At 45.3% G+C, this 23554-nt stretch overlaps 1 protein-coding gene across 4 annotated transcripts in view; it reads right to left on the reverse strand.

Moving 5' to 3' along the window:
- The window catches only part of LPCAT1 (lysophosphatidylcholine acyltransferase 1), a 67406-nt gene extending 44329 nt beyond the window's left edge, over window positions 1-23077 (reverse strand). For 3 of the 4 annotated variants that reach the window (XM_019491102.2, XM_019491101.2, XM_006272896.4), the window contains exons 1-3: window positions 22911-23077; window positions 15194-15336; window positions 14467-14681 (exon numbers count right to left, since the gene is read on the reverse strand). In XM_019491102.2, the coding sequence (XP_019346647.1) occupies window positions 14467-14681; window positions 15194-15336; window positions 22911-23009 (457 nt within the window). In that variant the 5' untranslated portion in view covers window positions 23010-23077. Of the gene's footprint in view, window positions 1-14466; window positions 14682-15193; window positions 15337-18531; window positions 18854-22910 lie in introns of all 4 variants that reach the window. The other variant, XM_019491103.2, reaches the window with a different exon arrangement.
- Between the last annotated feature and the right edge of the window lie 477 nt (window positions 23078-23554).

Raw genomic sequence — 23554 nt, forward strand, 5'->3', positions numbered from 1 at the left:
TTTACCACTGTTTTGTGCTATCACCTCACAGCCACCCTTTTGAACATGAACCTTTGTTACAAAGAAGTAACTAGTCTAATTCAATCACCTTACAAAAACATTTTTTCAGCTAAATAATGGCAATTCCTTGACCCATTTTCATTACTTAGATTGAGAAATAAAAGGACAAAAATTAGCAAAAAGTTCACTTTTTTAAAATGTAGTGAACAGATGGAGACTATAGATGTAACTTTAAATGAAACTGTCTCTCTTTAACATGAGCATATTTTTCTGCAGGAAAAAAAATGTTTGACCATCAAGATGGCTAGATTATTTCCTTTTGTAACAAATCTTCTTGGCAGGAATCCCAACGAAGAGAATCTGTGTGAGGACCTTCTTGTGGAGACCTTCCCCACAATCCCCTTAGACAATATTTTTTTCCTTGTAAATTAGGACACAAGGCAAATCCCAAGCCTGACCCCTGGAGATCCCTTAAGACATGGGGAGGCTACCCGCTTTTACCAAAAAGTTGCAAGTTTAGCTCCACAAGTGACTGGTGCCTCCTGAATTGGGGGGGGGGGGGGGGGGGGGGGCGACAGCACCCGCAGAAGCTGCCATCTCTGTCAGGGAGGTAACCAATGCTACTGACAACATCACTGTTGGCCGTCGGGGGGGGCCCGTGCACCCCCTACCAGTTGCCCATGTTTAGCTCTGTTGAAACTGCACTGCCCAGCACTCCCCACAGATAAATCTTATCTTTTCTAAAGAGTTTCCAGAGAGTCATAAAATGTAATTCATCTCCTTATCCAATGGGAAAGGGTTTACCGATATTAACAGGATTTCTCTCATGCATCTCTTCCCCATAAACTATAATTTATGCTAGGCAGAGTAGGTATATATAATTATGTTTCCTGAAAGATGAAGGACAAGATCTACAAAGGCACTGAATCAGGACTGGAGAATGAAATGCTTAAGTCTAACAACAGTGCAGTCTACAAAAGCCCCCTACTAATGGATTCAGCACCTTAAATTCCCCAATAAAACTCCCTAGACATAGACAGTGCTGCTCCTGCACAGGCTCAGAACTGACACCACCTTGGCTCAGCTGAGCTGAGATTCACAAACTAGGTATCCCTAGACCTACATCCCCTGACGGAGGACTATCTAACAGGCATGCTTTTAGCATGACTGATGCATACTGATAATATTGAGTTCAGCACAAAAAACCCCCAACCAAACAAACAAACAAAACCACTGCAGAATTGACACTCTCATTCAAAGTATAGCAACATTCTAACGATGGGAATACTTGCTGAGGGTGTACCTAAACATCAAGATAAATGCACAATTACTATCCACCACAGTTGCCAGATATCCAACAATGTACAGACCGTCCATGAAAAAAAAGCCTAAAAATGTCTGTTCCTCAAAAAAATTGAACTATTAATATAAAAAACAAATGAAGCTTTTGAGCTTGATTGAAGCTCCTCAAATTGAGACTAGTGGGAAGCCCTGATGCACAGACAAAACAGAGCAGCACCACCAGGCTTCTGAGCAGGAGCAAAGCACCTGCATGGAGAATTGTCTCAAGGGGAAAGTGTGGGTTTAATCCTCCACAGGCTGAGGGAGACATAAAACCCAGGTCTCCCATTGCCTAGGCAGGTGACTTAAACCACTGAGATATTGAAGATAAGGGGCCATAGGTTGTAATTTAAAAAGAGGAGAGCAATCTAGTCATCTGTACCTAAATAGATAACTTAAATATCCAAGTCTAGGAGCTGTTTCAAGCTATGTATCCAAATGTCACATAGATACCCAACTCAGGGCTGTAGGTAGGCACCCAAGTCCAGAAAAGTGGGATTTCAGAGAGACAAAACCCTCTCTCAGATCTCCTGCTAACTTATTATACTCTTGCTCAGCATGCTAGTTGTTGCCAGTCCCATCACTAGGTACCTAAGCCACATTATGCATCTCATCAGGAATTATGCAACTTAAATTAAGGTCATTTGTTTCACTGTGGAAGTTAGGTGAAGTTTATCTGTGGTTCTGGCCTGTATTCTTTTCTAAAAAGCAGAATGTTCCCTTTATATGCAAAGTATGCAGATAAAAGTGGGAAGAGAAATTCAGGCCAGTGGAAATGGGGCCATTTTGCACACGAAACTAAAGAAGATGAATTTGCAACCTTTCCTTTACAAACTACCATGTGAGCTGGAGTGGCTATTTCAGGATTGAAAATTTTACTTTTTCAGAGTCACCATTTTCAATGCAAATGCCTTACAAAAGTTAACATACCTTGTCTTTGCAGTTATTTTTACTGAAGTAACGTTGACCCAATATGTCAACCTGTGGTGACTAGCATTAAATCTCTATCCTTTAATTCTTTTTTAACTGAATCCCTAATGAGCTTTTTCATTATTTTACCCAGGATTGATGGCAAGTTTACTGCTCTATACTTATTCGGGTCACGAGGGGTACACTGATAAAGATTTTTTTTGACCAATGCCAATGGCTAATTCTTAACCAGGCATACTGACTGATACCAATCCGATAACCAATAAGCAACCTGGCAACTTGGAGAGCAGTGTCCAGTGGGTAAGTCTGTGAGGGAAAGGGTATGGGGAAGGGAAGGGGTGCATGGGGACTGTAGATCAAAGCCCTCACGGTAAGGGAGGGAGTGGGGCTGGGGCAGGGGCTACCCAGCCAGTGCAGAGCAGGGTGCGGGTGGGATGGAGCTGCGGGTGGCTCATCAGGGGGGTGCTGGGAATAGGGAGGGGGGTGGCTCCCTGCTGCTGCACACACCCCTAGGGGAGGCATGGGGGGCATGTGCCCTCCAGATGTGTGGGGTGAGGATGGGCCGCCTGCTGTGGGCTTGGGGCCCGGGCTATGTAGGCCTCTTCCCAGTGGGGACTGAGCTGGGGCTGTGCTGGGGGGGGAGGAGGGGCCGGCAGGGAAGGGAGTGGTGACGCTGGAAGGGGGACGACAGGGTGGGCTACAGCCAGCCTAAAACTTGCTGTAGCCCCACCTCCCAGCACCACCACTGCCTTCCTTGAGCAGAGCCCTGGGCCAGCCACCACACCAGGAAGAGGCCAGTGCAGCCCCTGGTCCTGAGCCCATACACAGCATTTATCCGTAACATTACTGGCTACACCAGCGCCCAAAAAAACAAAAACAAAAAACCGCCAATTACCGATCATGTCAAATTTCCTTTTATCGGTGCCGATCCAATACGGACTGATATGTTGGTGCACCTCTACAGGTCACCCCTCTTCAATTTTGGCTACCGACACTTCATTAACTCTTCAAGTCTTGGAGTGGTGGGAAAATTCCAGAAGACTTATTAATAATCTTCAGTGGGCCAGAAATATGTAAAAATCTTTTAGGACTCTTGGGTACAAACTTCCTGGACCTGATAATTTTTAAATATCTGTCTTTAGAACTTTTACTATTTCTCCAGTTATTAACAGCTTGGAAATTACTTCATCATATCCATGTGATAGGAATTTACCATTCTGCTTCTTTCCAAATACACAATAGAAATGTTTATTGAAAATTTCTGCTTTTGTGGTAACACTAATAATTTTACACTCTACATCCAGTAATGGACCAATCCCACCCTATGCTCTCCTAACCGGTATAAAACTAAGAGACATCCACTTAAATTAACAAATGATGGCTTTATAACAGGGGTGTCAAAAATATGTTCTATAGGCAACATTTCAGCCTCCCAGTGCTGGCCCTGGGACTTGAGTTGACCCACACACAGCATATGCTGGACTGACCCCACAGAGCCAGTTCAGAACCACACTCAACTCTGCCCCAGCTCCCAAACACATACAAGATCCAGCACCCATGACACTCACTCCTGCTTGCCCAGGCTGCAAGTCTTGTGCAGAATGGGTCCTTGAGCAGCTGAAGAGAGTGCTGGATCCAGCATGTAGGGGAACAGGACAAGGACAAGTCCCAATCTGGCCCATAGCACTGTTAAACCAGCCTGCAGGGCCAGATATGTTTGACGCCCACCATTTAAAACAAGCAACAGGCAGTTCTTTTTTGTTTTTGTTTTTTTAAACATGATGCATAATTAACTGGTGGAATTCATTGCCATATGAAGCTGTAAAGACAGATAAAACAACCAATTTCAAAAAAGGATCTAGACAAATTCATGGAGGACAAGTCCATTGATGGCTATTAAAGAGAACAGTAGCCTCTAACTTCCCTGATTAAAGTTGGGGGAAGGGGAGGGGTAACAGGATGGATTACACTAGACATTCCCTGTAAAAATATTTTCCTTCTAAAACATCTACATTCAGGTCTCTCTCTATGCGAGTGTTGCGTTCCAATAAAACCTTGCATAAATCAAATCTGCATCCACATAAAGCAAATCAATTACTGCATATAATTAATAGGGATACGTACTAGCCTCAGTCTACTGCCTCCCCCAAACCATGACAATTTCAAACAAGTAATCACATGATACAATAACTGCTGCACAGACAGGCTGCAAGCTCTGCGCTGCAAGCAGCAGCACATGCAGGGAGTGCATCGCCAGGGCAGTGGGGGGGCAGGTTGGAGAGGAACTGGGGGTAGGGAAGCAGGGAACGCTGGAGGCTGCTGCTCCTAGCTCCACTTTGCTTCCCTTCCTCAGGTGCCTCTCCAGCCCAGTGGACATGACCTGGCACTCCTGGGAACAGCAGGGCTGCACAGAGAGGCTATGAGCTCCCTGCAGCAGGGAGTGCGGGGCAAGCACCTTCTCTGTGCGGCCCCACTGTTCCCTGCTCCCAAGCCTCCGCAGCCCGGTGGGCATGACCTGGTGCAGCAGGGAGCTCATAGCCTCTCCATGCAGCCCTGCTGTTCCCAGCCGTGCCAGGCTGCAACCACTGGGCTAGAGAGGCACCCGGGGCAGGGAACCAGGTTGGCAGGGAATGGCAGCTGCTCATCCTGTGCTGACCTGGGGACGTGCCTCCTGTGCCGGCCACTCTTTAAAGGGTGCAGCCCTGCACCACAGAAGGCACATGACTAGGGCAGCAGGGTGCAGGGCCCTTCGCATAAGATCACATTTTACTCACACAAAGCAAATTTCTGGTATAAATAAGGTTGTCGCATATAAGCAAATTCGAACAAAATGAATTTGCATAAAGAGAGACCTGAGTGTGCTACTTGCCACTGTCAAGGGGAGGACACTGGGTCAGACAGACCATGGGTCTGACTCGGTATAGAATTTTTTTATATTCTTGGGTACACTACATTATCAGAAATACCCACACCTAGTCCAATTCCTTTTATTTAGCTCTGCCAGCCATGACTTTTCCTAGACTAAACTTCCTTTACCTATTTTCTATATTCTGTAACTTCTAACTTTTATGTATTACTCTCCATTCCTTGTAAAATCTATGTTATGCTTAGGCTTGGCAGGATTCAATTCTTATTGCTAAGTGGCTTCACCTCACACTCACAGAGCAACAGAAAAATATTTCCACTGGTAATAATCAAAATATATAAAAAGGGGATGCAAGAAAAAAAATCCACAACAGGGGTAAGGAAATTCAGGACATGGGGCACCCCACATGCACATGATGTCCACTGCAGGCGGAGTGGGGGGAGCCCCAGCTGTGCCGCACATGCACTGTTCCTCTAGCAGTGACTTGGGAAGCCATTGCTGCAGGGTTCTACAGCCGAGGGGCAGGGCTGTTGGCAGTCGGGAGCCTGGTGCCATGGGCCACTTGCTCTGCCAGGCCTCAGCTGGGGATCGGGCACCAAACTCCCATCAAGCCCGGTTTGGCCCTTGCGTGATTGAGGCAGGGGCCAAACTGCCTCTGAGCCTGATCTGGCCACTGCATGATATTGGCAAGGCATGTAAGGATGCCCCTGGAGCCCAACCACTGCCCCTGCATTTCCCAGAGGAGCGGAGGACCATGGTGATCAAGAGGCCTGGCTGCCTCTCCACTGGTGTCTGCCAGGTGGGGCACATCACCCAAGGGGCTGTGGGGAACTGCTTCCTGCCCTGGGCTAGGCGGCCACTGCCTCTTATCCCAGAGCAGGGCTTGGGCAATTCATCAGTATTTGACAGCCAGGAGTCCACTGACAAGCTTCCTCCATCCTGCAGCCCCCTAGCCTGGCTCCAGCCCCCATGTGTTCAGTGCCATGAGGAACAAAAGCTCCATCCTTTAGTACGAATGTACTACCAAATGAACAGAATGATTTAAAGCAGGTATGATTTACTGATTTATGGATACTTATATTTTATATTTTGACATGTGATTTTATAGAGTATACTGCCATTACTAAATTGTCTGCCTCACACCCTAATTCTGCACAATCCTGAAAATTTAAATTGATAAAAATCAAAATAAATGTTTAAAAATAAACACTGAGTTTAGCCATCAAAATTTATAAATAAAATAAAAAAAAAATCAAGTTCTGCCAAGCCTGGTTATGCTGCTTTTTCTTTCAGTTGCTTTCTAACTATAGGCAGTCCTCGACTTACAACATTGAGTTACAACATTTCACACTAACAACCTTATAAATTGACACCCTGTTTCAACTTTATGACGTCAGTTTTGATTTACAACACTTGATCTGATGTGACGCCACACCAGCGAACAAGTTCGCTGCGTCACTCATCTCCCTGAAGAATATCTGTCCAAACTTACTTGGACACTTTCTTTAAGAAAGCAGACAAGACTCCAGAAAAACCTGCAGCCAAGACTCCTGAGAAGACTCCAGCCAAGGACCCTTCAAAAAGTCCAACCAAGAGCCTTTCAAAAAGTCCAGCAAAGTCACCTCAAAGAATTCCTTCCAATTCAATATGATTGCTATTTACAATATAAATACATTAATGTATCTATATTACTCATCTATAACTGATCGAGTACAAAATTATGGGGTATTTTTGGTGAAAATAGGGTATCGGGCCTTGGTTCAGGAGCAGTCCCCATTTATAACCTTGTTTCTTATGAGAAAATTGGTTCCGAGTTACAACGTTTCGACTTAAGACACAGTTTTCATGAACCAATTGTGTCCTAAGAGTAAGGACTGCCTGTACTACCTTCAGTTCAGTACTGAACAAAGTGAGTAATGAGTCAAAACTGTTCCTCTGGATCAGAGAATCTTGGCTTTTGGCAGTTCCTAAGGAAAACTATTTGATACCCCATATTCTCATTCACATTTTAGCTACTTTTTCCCTCCATAAATTTTGCTTGCGATTTTTGCTTGCTCTGTGAAGTTAACCCTTTTGAAGCACCAGTCTAGGGGGAGATATTTAGTGGCTGGGACTTTCTTGTTTACTTACAGTAAATACAAATAAGGTTACAACCACTGGTCCCCAGGCAACTACCAGCTTCCAGTAGAGTGACTAATTCATCTTTATCCACATGTAGTCCATAACTACAGCTTTGATGTTGGGTCCAAAACCCTTTGTGTTGGAAAACTCTCATATTTCAAACACTCAGACATTTGATAACCACCTGAATATCTCCAGTGTGTAAATTTACCATAACATTTTCTTCCTACACATTATGGACAAACACCCTTGCTCCAAACTTATCCTATAGCTTGCATTTTTTTGTACCGACCAACACATACACACAGGAATCAAATATCCTGGGGTTAGAAGCCATTATTCTTTTAAAGTCCAGAGCAGGTAATAGTGTCTTTACTGAACATGCCATCTAACACTGCACTTACTATGGAGACAACACACTATCCTATTTTCCACATGTCCATTACTACGATCTTTTTAAAAAGGGCTGGCAGTGAAGACTGCTTTTCTCTTTAAAGTAGGTCAAGAACCTCAATGGATAGCTGCTTTCTTCACAACACTAGGACAGCAACCAAACAAATGTGTTTCTTTGTAACAACTTTCATGTTCTCTTCTACCAAATTTGTTGAATAGTTGTCAGCTATTTGGTACTTCTGTCCAGGTTGAATGCTTCCTGTTTTCCCCTACTGAACACAGCACTATTCTGCTTCTTCACTTCTACTCTTCCCAGTTATTTTACTGCCAATTGCCCCCTGCCCCCCCATGACACCTGCAACAACTATTTCCAAAATGGATTACCCAAAATGTTTCTTCTTTCTGAGGCTGTGCATTGCTTCAGCTTGCATATTTAAAACATGTATCTTCCCATCTCATATACCTGCCACTTTTCATTTCATGAACCAGATTTGATCTGTCAGAATGAGAGATAGAATACATCCAAGGTAGGTCACAACCCCTATTTCCTCATTATCCATATTCACTACCTGGTATGAAGCCATCCCTAAAAACAGAAGGAACCCTGCTATAACTTCATTTGCCAGTCGATACCCCTGCTCAGTGGTTCATTTGGCAACTGATTAACACACATTAAATCTTGATACTGGCTCCATTCCCTCACTGAACATTGTCCAAAATTACAGACTGACAGGCATTAGATCCATCTCAACTGGATACATGAAACAGTTTCAGCCTGCTGTCCACACCAAAAAAATGCCATTTTTCATCCCTTTTCAGTGATCCTTCAAAGAAGGCCTTGCTTCAGCAAGCAGTATCCTCCTTGTTAACTTTAAGCAAGAAAGAGGAAGTAACATTATATCAAGGAAATAGTTTCTATAATGGTTAGTTTCTGACACCAAAAAGGAATTTAAAGATGGGGTACCAATCTCTAAATTAAGAGCTATCCATTTTCAATTTGCAACTTCAAGTTCAAGCTACATTACTACATCTGCACAGTGAACTGGACCTTCCCACAGGAAGTGTCTGATTTGTGGTGGGTCAGGACCATTACCAGTACAAGACTCCTCCATTCCACCTCCTGATACCTTCTAAAGCAGTGCTTCTCAAAGTGGTGGTCTGCGGACCGGTGCCAGTCCGCGAGCCACCGGTCGCCGGTTCACACCAAGTTGCCAGGAAAGAAAGAAATATATTCTCCGGTCTGCAGTGAGTTGCCAGGAAAGAAAGAGAGATATTTTCAGAAGCATTACATTGATACGTCATAGCGCCACAGTTCGTACGTTCCAACACTCCAGGTGACGTCACGTCGTGCGAGATAAGGAAAGAGAAAGAAACAGCTGGTCGCACATTTGTGTAGCACTGTTACACACAGTTGCTGCCACCAGCTGAACCGGGCACCAGTCCCTGGCCCACTGGAAAAAAAATTGCCAGTCCACCACATCAGACAGTTTGAGAAGCACAGTTCTAGAGTCTTTACCAAGATGCTCCTTGTAGTAACCCTACACCTTAGACAGCAAGGGACAGCAGTGTATGACTGCACCTCTTTCATACCCAAGAACAGCTGATGAATACTCCTAAATCCAGTCTGACTTCTGGATGAGTCTGCAATTCATAAGGTCAATCTGGACCCTGTGACAGCTAGAACGTATCTACTGCAGGAACTAACCCTACCTGTCAACCACTGATCCACTGATAAAGCCAACTCTACACTCTTGATCACATGACCATCTACACCTCTGACATCATATCCATGTTGAGCTCAGATGCATGCAGTCCTGTCAGTCTGTGAAAGATCTTCAAAAAATCATTTGCTAACTATTATGTTGACAATCTTCTAGTTCTGTTCTCCTAGGTGGAGGACAGATATGTTCAATATGTGCAAGGGTCAGCAATGACCCAGATGTTTTCCTATTACAATGGGGAACCCACGTCAGCAACCTGCAGGGAAAAGGACACCTGGATGTTTCAGGAGGCAAAACTCTACATCAATGGGACAGAGCTCAAGGCAGTAAAAAAAGTCAGGTGAAGCCTTCCTATATTGCATACAGGGGTGGCATGCAGATTAGGATAATCAGCACAATAATGTTCTATATTAAATAGGGTGGAGCAAGACTCTCTGCCCCCTCCTCCACACTGGATACCTGGTCCATTTATGACAGTAGAGCATTCACCACCAAATATACCTGCTGACAATACATGTCCCTGGCATCCATATCACCACAGGGGACAGCCATGGCACTCACAGCCCTACACAACAGGAGGCAGGTTAAGGGTTCAGCACTACATTCAATGTTTGCATGCTGGGACTACCCAGAAAGAGACTTATTTGCACTTGATGTCAACAGAAACTCCCAGTCCTTCTGCTCTGTGGGAGGCCACTATCCAGGATCATTGGGGGGGGGGGGGGGGGGGGGGGCGGAATCACAGGAAAATTGAGCTGGAAGGGGCCTCATGAGGTCATCTAGTCCAGTTCCTTGCTCAAGGCAGGATCATTCCCCATCTCCTTCTCCTCTCTTTTACTTTAACACTTATGCCCACAACACTTCCAGGAGAGAAAGCCTGTCTACCTCCACACCCCTCTCTAGAGGTCTGATGCCAGATGGTGAATAGTACTAGCTTCTTCTAGACAAGGATGCTGACCCAGGGAAGCATGTGACCCCAAGAACACAGTAGAGGGGGAAACCAGTTATGAGAGAAGAAACTGAATTATGGAGCACGTTTGATGCACTGACAAATGAGGAAAGGACACAACCAGGAAGAGAAAATGGGATGGCAAGGATGAGGAAGCAAGCAGCTAGGCTTGGAAGAGGAGATGAGATGATGGAAACACCCAGGGGCCAAGAAGGAAGGAGAATGATACACAGAAGACTGGCAAAGAAAGCAGGTCAGTCTTCCAGCAGAAGGAAGAGTGGAAGGGGAGGACCAGAGATGCATACTGGCCCCCAAAGGGGAAGGGTCATGTGGTTTGGGGTGACTTTATAGATTCATAGATGCTAGGGGCTGGAAGTGACCTCTCGAGATAATCAGATCCAGCCCCCCGGCCCTTGGGGAGGAAAGACTGCTGGGTTCAGATTTCATAGATTTTTAGGGTTGGAAAAGGCCTAGGAAGATTACAGAGTCTGACCCCCTGCCCCTGGGCAGGAGAGAGTGCTGGGATCAGATGACCCCAGCCAGGTGTTTGTCCAGTCTCCTCTTAAAGACCTCCAAGGTAAGGGAAAGCACCACCTACCTTGGAAGTCCATTCCAGATGACCCTGGCAAGATGAGCATGGAATCAATCCAGGGTGGATTCAGGAAAGAGATGGGTATGCTTCCTGCCAAAGGGACTGAAGTGAGACGTGGTTGGAAAAGATCTTCCTAGGATCATGGAAGAACTTACTGACCATCCTCATGGTGGGACACATGATGCCACCAGATCCCTGATGGAAAGGGGGGGAGAGAAAGAGGGGAAGATGCTCAAGGGAAGGTAGGTTCAGGTGACCCTCCAAGGTATTTTTCCAGTCATAGGATCACAGAGAAGTGCAGCTGGAAGGGACCTCCAGAGGTCACATCTAGTCCAACCCCCCACCTGAGCCAGCATCATCCTTATACAAACCATCCCAGGCAAACGCATTGTCCAACCTCTTGATAAAACTACCATCAACCTTGACACAACATAAGATATAACACCCAAACCTGCCACAGGTGAAGCAAGGGGATCACAGCAGCCAATGTCCTACTGCTGCATAAGATCATTAGTATATAGGCTTCTTCTCCAATATCTTCTTTATTCCACAGTCAGAAATCCTTCTGGTCACTTCCCACCCAAGTCTTATTCTCCAGGCACTCCATGAAGCAAGACAGGATATTATCCAGGTAGCAACTAAAGTGTTCTTGGCCATTTAGGGGTTATCTTGGCCCACTGTCCTTGAGCACTGAGGCGTTCTCATCCAGTAGTCCTGAACTTCCTCAAAAGAGTCACCAAGATCTTTACTTCAGTAAGAGATGCCATCACAGAGCCAGACCTAAATATGGTCCTCACACCTCTAATAAGGTTTCCCTCTGAGCCCAGGGCAATGTGTTCCTTGCTCTAACTCTCTATCTAAAGGAGATAAAAGCCATTATGGCAAATCCTCCATATTTTACCTTCTATCCAGATAAAAATATGTGGAAGAATTTACCTCAATTTTCAGTCCAAGATAGCTACTGAATTCCACCTCAGTTAAATGAGCTTGTAGGTTTTCGTCCCAAAACCTCACTCCTCCAGATCTCAGAAGTCATTATACATATTTTATGTAGAGGGCTTGGTTGTCCCACCTACACAGGAATGAGCTGCTCAGGTCTCTAGCTGTTTACCTCCCTGGCAGAGAGATCCAAAACACTCATCAATAGCATGTCCAGCTGTGTCATGAGACTATCAAGGTAGGACTGGATTCTCAAATATAGAAGTCTCTGAGGCAGTTGGTGCACTTATTAAGGTGGTTCTTTTACTTTCACCATCTCCAAACCCCCTCAAACAACAGACATATAACTAACAAAAGAAAGATGGCCAAAGAAGGGGGAGGTCTGCAAAATGCATATGAAGAGCACAGAAAAGAATTTTTGATAAATAAGATAAATTTAACTCAGGAAGATTTGATGGAATTCACCCCAGTGCTCTGAAAGAAATAGCTAAAGAAACCTCAGAGCCACTGACAATAATGTTCGAAAACTCATGGACAACAGGTGAAGATTGTGGAAGAGCTAACAGTGCGCATATATGAAATGGGGGAAAAAGGAGGATTAGATCTGTAAATATGATTTCAATACCTGGGAAGTTAGTAACAAGTCATGCCAAACCAACGTGATTAGCTTTTTTGCAAGGATAACCAGCTTGCTGGATGAAAAGGAACATGTTGATATAATAAGGCAGTAAGGCATTTGATGTGATCCTACATTATATTTTGATGAACAACTCCGCATAAGTGTGGGCTAATAATTATCAGTAAATGGAAGACATTGTGCTTACATCATGGGAATTGGCTTTGGTGGAAGTGAAGACAAAGCTACAGGTTACTGCACCACATAGTAAAGCTACTCTGGGACACTGAGGGGCAGCCTGAACCCTAATAAAAATAGGTTCTATTTTTTTATTTTTTTTTTTAAAGTGATGGTAGCTTGGCTAGATGCTACCTACCAGTGGAACATTTAGCTCAGGGGCAGGATATTATTTTGGGTGGAGGGCCGCTTAATGAGTTCTGGTGAGCTGTTGAGGGCCACATGGGCTGCCCTGCCCCCCAGTTGCCAATTTCAGACTGGAAGTCCCACCCCTAACCCCTGACCTTTGCCACCGGAAGTCTCACCCCTTGCCCCGCAGAAATACTCCTTTAGGGATGGAGGGGTTGTCATCTTAGAACAAGGAAAAAAAACTAATCATACACTAAAAATCAAACACCTACTATAACATATTTTTGTCATGATTTGTGTTTGCGTAGTGTATGTAGAGGTCATTGCATAATAACTCAAAAATAAAGTCTTAGTCTTGTACATTGTGGAGGGGTGTGTGTGTGCATGTGGTGGGGGCGGGGGAGGAGAGGGAGACCCCCTCCCCACCACACTCCCCCCTTGGCTCAGCAGCAGCTGGCAGAGGCATTCAGGGCACTAGTGCCTGGCAGGACATGGCTCCAGCCAGTGCTGCATACTGTGGCAAGGGGCACAGCCTCTGCCGGGCAGTCTGTATCGACAGCACTCCCCACTCACCAAACATGGGAAGGAAGCCCCAGATGCTAGAGCCGGCTGCCTCCCTGTCCCCCAGGGGAAGGCACCTGAGGCTTTCCTCCTGTGAAGCGCAGGCCCGGCGGGGAAGGCAGCCAGCTCCAGCACGTTTGCATGGCATGAGAGGGGAGCTTCCGTCTCATGCCATGCAAATGCGAGAGCTGCACATGCAAGTGGGGACCGCTGGTGATGGACTGCCCAGTGAAGGCTGCAGCTCTCGCTGCAATGTGCAGCGCTGCCTTGAGCTGTGCCCCGCTGGGCATGAGCACCTGCATTGGGCATGAGTGCCCTGAGCACCCCTGCCTGCTGCTGGTGCCACTGCCACCACCTGCCAGGGCTGGGCACCATGGGGAGGGGGAGAATGTGGAGGGGATCCCCACACCCTCCCTCACACTCACACATTCTGTTAACCTGAGCCCTGTGCTGCCACTGCCACACCACTTCCCTAACTGCTGCCCAGAGTGACCAGTAATCAGCACTACTGCACAGTAGCACCAGCACACGTCTTTTAAGTAATGGCTAGTTCTACTAGGCACTAGCACTGCTTTCACCATGACGTGCTAATGCGCAGTAGAAATAGTCTACTGTGCTTTTAGCATCTAGTGTAGATGTACTCAATGTGCACTAATTTGTGTTATATTTGATTTATTTGTAACCTCCATATCAAAGAAGGATTTCTGGGGTTGACTTGTTCTACAGAATCCCTATGTACTGGCTCCTTAAATAATTGTCTCCTCCAGCACCATGCTCTGAACTCAAGGGTCTCAAATTCAATCTCTGCTTCTGAATTCTGTGGAATAATATCGTTCTGCTCATTAACCATTAATCCTATGAACAGCTCTTTCAATTTTTTCAGCTAACTCACTGAATAAGTCAAATAGGACAAAAGAATCCCACCTCTTCCCTTGTTCAAGTGGAATTTGGTTGCATTACTTAGTATTTCCTCCCCCCATCTGCCATATTTAATATGTATTGGTGAGATTTCCAGGATGCCATTTTTTTTTTTAAATCTTCCTTGTAAGAAAGACATTTCTATTAACTTACTTCCCCAGACAGGAATATCTTTGCTTTCTGCCTTCATCACAATGGAAGCCATGGTCATGGTCACAGAAATAGCATCAAAGTATGAAGAATGCGGAGCCACTGTGAGAATTGCTGCTTCTGTTGGTGATGCCTGCCTGCCCTTTACAGTTACCCAATGAAATCCACCAGCGAGCCACATAGTTCTCATGAGCGCTTTCAGCAAGCAATGCACTGCCCTGAGAAAGAAAAAAAAAATAGATAATGGTTATGTTCCCCTAGGTACAAATTTTGTTATACAAGCACATACCTACATAAGTATCATAGAAACTGAGTAACAGAATAAAAACATTTCAGTTTTTTTGTTCAAACTTTGTGAAGTGGTCCAAGATATTTGTATGCCAACAAGATATAGGTCATGGACAGATGTGCTCCAAATTCCACTACAATTTGGAGCACTTCGGTGTCGTACAGATGTGTGCCCCTCTCTTCCCACCCAGCCACACTGGAGTGTTTCAAAACTGCTGCAATGCCATACAGCAGTGCTCTCCAACTAAGGCGAGTGACAGGGACCTGCTGGTCCTTCATCGTCCCACAGTGCTCAGCTCCTCACTCCCCAGAAGCAAATTTCTCTAATATTATCAGTCTTTTTTCCAGCCTTTTCTCCTTAAAACTATTAAGTTATGCAGTGGTTACTTTCTGGTTATACCTCAGCATATACTTTACCAAATGAGTAAAGATAGGAACTCACTTTCGCCACCAGGAGCGAGGCTTTTCAAGTTCCTTCTCATTATATCCCAATAAAGCAATAAATGCAAAAAACCAGGCCACTAACATCATAGAAACAGCAAAAAAGAGTCGAATAGGGAACAAAGTCAAGGTCATGAAGGCAACCTGCAACACACACAAAAGAGTCATTGTAGATTATATTAAAATAACAAATTGAACAAAGTCAGTCATTTTAAGAAACACCTGAAAAGAAGGTTAGTTTAAAAATAAAACTTCTTCCACTTAATGTGAAAAACACCTTACTAACTGAATGAAGAAAACTCTAAAACAAAGCTATAGTTATGTAGCTACATCACACAGCAACATAGTTAAGAATACCTGAATATTTCCATTCTCAAGTCTTCTAGATATAGTCCATGTCTGGGATTGAATTCTTAACTTTGAATTGAGTTGTGTAAAAATTGCAATCAATCATTTGAGCAGAGGCAGGGGGACACTTGTCATTATACAAGGAAAAAAAGTCTGTGTTATAAAAAAAAAACCAAAAAAAACCCTCTACCCTATATTAAAAGAACATTTGAAGTATTAACCTCTTAAGTCAGGACATATCAAAAATCAAGGTTTTCTTCACAACCTTACCTCAGCCTTATTGTTCACATTTGTTGTTGGGCTGGACCCCAAACAGGTCTTTTTCTCTATTTTGTTTGAGGGCAGGGGGAAATGATTTCCAGGGCTAATGAGCTGATTTATTTCCATTTCCAGCATTTAACACACATCAAAGCAACAGAAATAAAGGGCTAGATTTAAGTCTTGGTCACAAAATCAGTAAGTAGGTGGGGGAAGAAGCAATGTTTCCCCACCCCCACCCCTCTTCTTACTCAGTAACCTAGCAATTAAAGCACTCATCCAGGATGCAGAAGACTTGAACTCAAATACTTCATCTCCATCTTCCTAGGAACCTGCCCAAATCATAACCCTGTAATTTTCTTAGGTGGAATGCTTTCAATCTTTTTTAGCAAACTTTATGCACTTTTGCATAAAAATTACATATTCAGTCAAGCAGAAACCACCACCTGGACAACCCAGTTGAGTGCTGCATGACCCTCCTTTTTTCCTCCTCTGACCTAATGAAGAATATACTTGCGAAAAAAATTGCCCATTCCTATTTAAGGTAGTGTTTAATGACATGGTTATGTACTACTACTTTTCTCTAGGGCCCCCAGACTCATTCAGTGCTCAGAATAAACATGGTGTACAGTAAATTTGGACTGCACAGTGGAAAAGACTGTCTTCAGGATCCCTACTTAGTTTGCTGCAGAAGTTAGAAAAAGGTACTGTGAGTAAGGCAGGAGAAAACAGTAAGAGTAAAGAGTTTCTCTGGTTGGAGGCTGCCCTGTAGAACTGGATTCCATGCCTTTACAGGAGTCCTATGTGATGCTAAACAAATGACTCAAACAAAGCAGGTGTTATATGCAAGTCCACAGTTCTCATTTCTGGATGCCTGGCTTGAGATCCAAGGTTCAAATTTGTACTCGTATTCAGGGATATAGCTTGTATCCATGTTGGTCTAAAAAGCAGAGGCAGACAAATTCAAGACTCTTGGACTAAAGATTATATCTTTTATTAGACCAACTAAACAGCAGGAAAAAAAACAGTCTTTGCAAGCTTTCAGGTCCAAACTCATATTTGCAACTTAAGTCAATGGGAGCTGTGGTCTGAAAGTAAGTGCTATACAATGCTAAGAACTTTGAAAAATGATGCCCTAGGCATCTCAAATTGAGCACAAAGAATTAAAGTTAGAGCTTCATGTTGAAAATGGGGATAAAACTTGCCATCACAGACAGACAGACAGACAGACAGACAGACAGACAGACAGACAGACAGACAGACAGACAGACAGACAGACAGACAGACAGACAGACAGTGAAGCATTCAGATACCACAGTGATGATTACCAGAGAAAAGCCCATCAGGAAACTCATTCTTCAGAGCAGAATTTTAATAGCAAGCAGTAAATGCTCATAAGGATCACACACTGAATGAGCTGAAAGCATAAAACACTTAACAGCTGCTCATTAAGAGTGCCATCTATTGTATATGGAGGGTAACTAGAATTTTATAATCTAACGTTTGATGCAAACAGGTAGGTAACTGCTTGAAGATAAGTGAAGCTGATGGCTTAAGGTGTGACAAGCTGCTTCCCAGAAATAGAACTAGCTAGGCAGTGCTTTTACAGAGACGGGTAGCTTATTGTAGCTCTCCATCTCCATCCAACTTTCATGAAACCAATGAAAAGGGGAGACACAAAGAGCCTTTTGGTACTCAGGTGTTTCTAACTCTAGTACAAGGTCCATCTTATGGGGAGAAGTAAAACGTTCTGCTGGAGTAAGACTTTCTTCTCTTTTTTTCTGGGGCAGAGGGTCACAGCAAAGGCGGACAGTTGCCCCAGTTCTTTGCTATCTATCATCACCACTCCTGTTGCATAGTCCAGCTACCTACACTACTCCTCCACCTAGTTTAACTCTGTAATAGGTTTGGAGAGGGATGTTAATTTATGAGAAAGGTAGTATTAGAGGAACACCATAGCCACGATGGCCTAGAAGAGACAAGGATTTCTTGGGGGTAATACCTTAATTGGTCTGACTGCATAGCTGGGATAGAGTTGGACAAGCTTTCAAATGCAAAATGCTCTTTCATAAGGTTGAAACAGTGAAAGCCCCTGGTCCTGCCCCCTGGCTTTCACTGCTTCAACCTGATGAAGAGAGTTTTGCATTTGAAAGCTTGTCCAACTCTACTCCAGCTATGCAGTTGGTCCAATATAAGACATCACCCTAAGATATCCTTGCCTTGTTGAGAAAAGTAAGTTTCTACTAAAACCTTTTGGGAGGCACAGACAATGAAAAAGACAAATCAGTCAGCTTTGTTCACGTTTGTCACTCTTTCCGGCAACTGCACCTATACCAATGCAGGAGTAAGGAAGGAAGGAAGGTTGGTTCGAGACATTCCAAGCCATTTTATCAACAGTCATAAAGGCTTATTTGCATAAAAAGCAAGTGCAGAACAAGTCAAGCAACTTTCCTAAGTGAAGGTGCTTCTCTGACCTTAACACTGAAGAAGTCAAATCAGTCTTCTGCTCTCTGATGTCAGACAGCCTTTGCTATCTTAACCTAACTTCAATACCTGAAGAGTTATTAGAGTGATTTATAAAAACTCAGTTTGTAAATACCTGAGGAGGAAGGGGTGATTGTTATCAGTCAACATGGGTTTAAGAACAAGTCTTGTCAAAAACAACTTGATTTCATTTTTTTTTGTCAGGTTAACTAGTTTGGTGAAAAGGCAAATACAGTCAATATAACATACCTGAACATTGGTAAGTAGTTTCTGACACGGTCCCACATACTATTCCCATAAGTTAACTGGAGAAACATGAGGCAGACAGAACTTCTAAGTGGATACATAATTGACTGAATCACTGCAAGCAAAGAATAGCTACTGACGGATTGATTTCAGACAGACAGGGTATCTCAAGTGAGGTTCTACAGGTGTCCGTTCTGTTTCCAGCATTGTTTAACAATTTATTAATGACCGAGAGGCAGGATTAGAGAGCATACTGATTGAATTTGTACACAATCAGAGGAGTTGAGGATCAGATAAAAATCCAGAGGAAGTTTGAAGAATTGGGCTATAGATTTAAAAAAAAAAAAAAAAATTAAACAAGGACAAATATAAAGGTGCTGAACATCAGAAAGAAAACTTAAATGCAGAATGGACGATGGCAGGTTTGACAATCACACTGTCCAGGAGGACCTGGGGGTCCTGGTTGAGTCTGAAATCCAATGAATCAGCCCCCCACCAAAAAAAAGCAATTTTGAGCTGCATTAACAGAAGCATTGTACATAAAAGACACAGGTGGCAAAAGTAGTATTCTGCTCAGTACTCTTTAGGCCTCAGCTTGATTACTGTGTCCAGATTTGAGCACTGCATTATAAGCAGTAAAGAAGCTGGAAAGGGTCCAGAGGCAAGCAATGAAGATGATAAAGGGACTGGAAAGCAAGCCATGTGAGGAAAGGTTGAAGGAACTATATATGTCTCATTTGCAGAAAAGGGGATTAAGTGGATAAGGAGGGAAGTGACAGCAGTTTTTAAATATTTGAAAAGTTGCCATGAAGAAGACTGAGAAACATTGTTCTCCCTTGCCACAAAGGGCAGGACACAGAGCAATAGGCTTAAACTGAAGCAAAGCAGATTCAGACGAAACCTGGTGAAAACTCTAAATGTAAGAAGAGTAGGACAATATGCAACAACTTTAAGGAAGTCACAAAGTCTCCTTTACTGGAGATTTTCAAGGGTCTAGACAGACAATATCTAGAATGGTTTAGGAATAGTGAATCATCTATTTCTATAGGGGATTAGATTAGTTGATACTGGAGGCCCAGTCCAACCCTATGAGTCTATGATGTCACATTGGGCATTTAAACAGCAGAGAAAAAGAAAAAAAGAAAATTTAATTCAGTTAAGTTACAAACATATTCAGCACAGGACAACCAAAAGGGTCCGTCACCACTAAAACACATTCCTCATCTATACCTGGAAATAAATTCGAGATTCTTGACTCAGCAGTCCCCAACTGCCAAAAGTTTTCTAAACCCAAACAGCAAAACATGAAACTCATCCACATGCATCACCTAACCATACAGAAAACAACATCTTAGTACTAGTCACCCTGTTACTACAATTTCTTATCGTTAGCTCAAGTGTGTTGTGCATGAAAAGTTTGGCATTACCAAAAGCTCATGAGGGAGTCAATATGGCCCCACAAGATAGAAATTTTGTGCAGTTTTCCAATCTCTTTTGCTTTTTTTATTTAAAAAAAAAAAAAGCATAGAAAATTAGATAAAAGATATATTAAAAAAGTCTTCAAGTTCTGAAGTCAGACATTAAAACAAGAATGTCTCTAGTTGCAGGATTACACACTCCTTTTTATTTTACCAAAATCCTATTTCATTCAGTACACTGGGCAGGTGGATAGTACGCAGGGAACAAATCAGGATTGTACAGGAAAAGGCAGCTATCACTCTCAAAACCTTGTGTGCTATTTGTCGTGGACATTTAAAAGTATGCAGCAAATCAAACAGGTGACTGCAAAATGAATGAAAGTTGGTTCATGCAGGTGACTGCCACCCTAAGGACCAGAATTCTTGTCTGGCTTCAATCTCAGAACTTGGGTGATGCCAGCATAGTCTCTGAAGGCAGCATTCAAAAAGAAGCTGCTGCTGGGACTGCTATACACTTTGTACAAAGGACTCTTTGGATAAAATGCATCGACAGCATGCGAAGCACACAGAGTACTCTACTCCACTTACACCTATACCAGACAAATGCACAGGTCACTAACCTACATAAAGACCTCAGTTCCACCCTCGCCCACTGCTTACAGTGTTACAAACTTCTATATATCACTCAAGTACAAAGCATCTTTCAGCCCCTCTACTTTGTAACTTAACTGTACTGCAGCTAGCAGTTTACAAGGTGGAACTGTCCTCCAATGAAGCCACCTAGTTTAACATCCCATCGCGCTCCATTTAACTGCACCAGAAATGGAGATGTGTTTTGACGTATAAGCTGCCCTTCCCAACAAAGATTTAGCGTGGCTTACAGTAAGGAAACAGAATAACTTATAAAACAAGAGAATGAACACAAAAACAAAACAAAAAGTAATTTGAGTATCAAAATAAAACAGAAACCCCCTAAATATCCCAACCTAGCTTGCTTTGCTAAATGCCTGCCCAAACAAGGAAGTCTTACAGCACTTCCAAAAGATGTCTAGGTTCAGGCTCTGACAGACCTGAAGAACAAAGGACTTCCAGAACTGAGGAGCAACTGATAGGAAAAACTTCCCACACATTTTCACCAAGCAAACTCGGGGATGAATAAGCAGTCATGGAAGGCCTGCAAGTATCTCGGGGGCTGCGACAGCCCTAAAACCGAGTCGTTCCGGCCACTTTCACGGCATCTAGCCAGTTTGGGGGCTGCTACTACCACAGCATTCACATTACTGCATATTTAGTGAGCACTGTTTAGGTTGATTTCTGATAAGCACGTACTCTTAGTAAGTGCAGAGTCCTTTTTTCAGCATCAAGGAAGTGCGTGTATACCAAAATACACTATCCTCACCACTGAGCTAAAGGGTCATGCTCCTTGCTCTCTTCTTGCATTCCTGGCTGCCTGGTGACACAGCTGAAGGCGGTAAATGGTGACCCTGCCTACCCTATTGTAACACCTGGTGGTTCAGACACTCTCCTGGGAGGAGGGAGATCTAAATTTTAAAAACTCATGGCAGGAAGAAGAAAGTAAGGGAAATCTGGGTGCCATTCTTGGGTGGCAGTTCTAGCCTTTTACCTGTTATGCCACCTCCCAGTGCTTTTCAGGGAAAGCAATCATGAGGGTTGAATTGGATGCCTCTGGCTGTGGATGCCCTTAGGGGCATACCTTAGGGATCGGGCCCCTCTAGGAGCTCAGGAGCAAACACCTAGTTTATAAATCCCAAATGGCCTTATGGATTTAAGTGCTTAAACATTTGATTGAGCCAAGGTAGTGATGCTTCTGGGCCTATGCAGCAACTGATCTTCAGACACAGATTTTGCTAGGACATTTGCTTTGACTTAGGTGCTTAAATTCTGCCTACAGAGCTCCAAAAGCCCTTTCTGGCCTCTGGCCCTTAAAAAAAACCTCAACAAGTGTTCCCATGGTGGCTACTACATGTTTCTACTTCCTGGAAGCCAGAGCCAGATTTACCAGAGGACTGAGCACCTATAACTGCAACCGAAGTAGATGAGCTGTTTGTGGAACGTAACGCACAATAAGAAGGTTAAGCATCCTGCAAAAATCAGGCCTACTAGATGAGAGACTGGAGTACCCCATATTAGTGGGGGTACATGACTACTTTGGTTGTGTACTCAATGCCTTGCTTCCCTCCATTTGTAAACCTGGGCAGACAGCACCTGACTGGAGGGGGGCAAAGATCCATTTACGAGATGTTTGTGAAACAGCAAAATGTTGCAGCGATGAGCACCAGGGAGAAGCCCCTGAGAAAACTCATTCTGTATGGAGCACAATTTGAATGCTGCGTAGCTACCGAGGCTGGAAGAGGAGGACCACAGGAAACGCTCGCAGGCTGAGCCATGCCACATGCATTTTCAGGTGCGCTGGATTGATCCAAGGACCCTAGACAAGCTGGGCTGGAAGTGATCTCCAGGGGGCACCCAGTCCAAAGCAGGACCATCCCTACGTAAGCCACCCCATACAAGCCATCCCCCATACTCTGCTGCCAACCCACATACAGCCCCATCCCGAGGGGCTGCACTCCAGGGGCACAGGCAACCTCCATCCCTTCGCCCAGCCCCTGCCCTGCCCACCTCCACACCCTGCCAGGGGCTACCCTAACGTGCCCACCACACCCCCTGGCTGGGGGGCACAGCAGCAAGCCCCGGCCTGCCCTTGCCCCCCAAACCCCTTGGAGAGGGAGCAGGCACTCGGGGGCTCAGCTCTTCCCAAGTCACTCAGGCCCTTCTTCATGGGGGGGGAGGAGTGGGCTCAGCTGACCGAGCCCGGCTCCCCACAGGCCTGCTGGATATGTGGGGGGGATTGCACGGCCCACCCGCCTGAGCAGCCTCCCCGCATCCCTGCCCCCCTGCATGGCAGGACCACGCACCCCCGCCCCGGCCGCGCCCCGCTCGCACCTTGGCTCGTTGCAGGGCGCCGAGGCGCAGGCGGTGCACGAAGGGGTTGCGCACGGGCGGGGGCGGCCCTCGCGCCCGGCCGCGGCTGCTCAGCTTCATGGCGTGGCGCGAGGATGCTCGGGCGCGCGGCGGCGGCGGGATGGAAGGAGCGGGATGGGCGGGGGGGGGGGAGGCTGCGCGCGCCACTCCGCTGGCCGCTAGGCCGGTGCCCGCAGCCGCGCATGCGCCTCAGGCGGCGTCGAGCGAGAGAGCAAGCGGCCGGCAGCTGGGTGCATCACGGCCCTTGCAGCCTGAGGGGGAGGGCGGCAGGGATGAGGCCGGCTGGGACTGTCTGCCTGGCGCCTGGCCCGGAGCGGCTTAACCTGAGCGGGACAGCTGTGTCCGGCTTAGGGAGCGCAGCGCGGGGGGAGGTGCTGAGCCCAGCCGGGAGGGGAAGGCGCGGTCCCGCTGCTGCCGGCCGGCCGGCCGATCGATGGGTCCCGGGCAGCTGGAGCCGCAGCCCTCGCGCGCGCACACGTAGTCTTGGGGGAAGAGGCCGGTGCTGGTCAGCGGAATCCACAACGCGCACCCGCCCACGCGCCGTGACACGGTCCTGGTGAAGGAGGCCAAGCCTAGGCAGCACAGCAATGTCCCCACAGACGTGT

This window comes from Alligator mississippiensis, chromosome 3, assembly GCF_030867095.1.
Source record: "Alligator mississippiensis isolate rAllMis1 chromosome 3, rAllMis1, whole genome shotgun sequence".
Taxonomy (NCBI): Eukaryota; Metazoa; Chordata; order Crocodylia; family Alligatoridae; genus Alligator; species Alligator mississippiensis.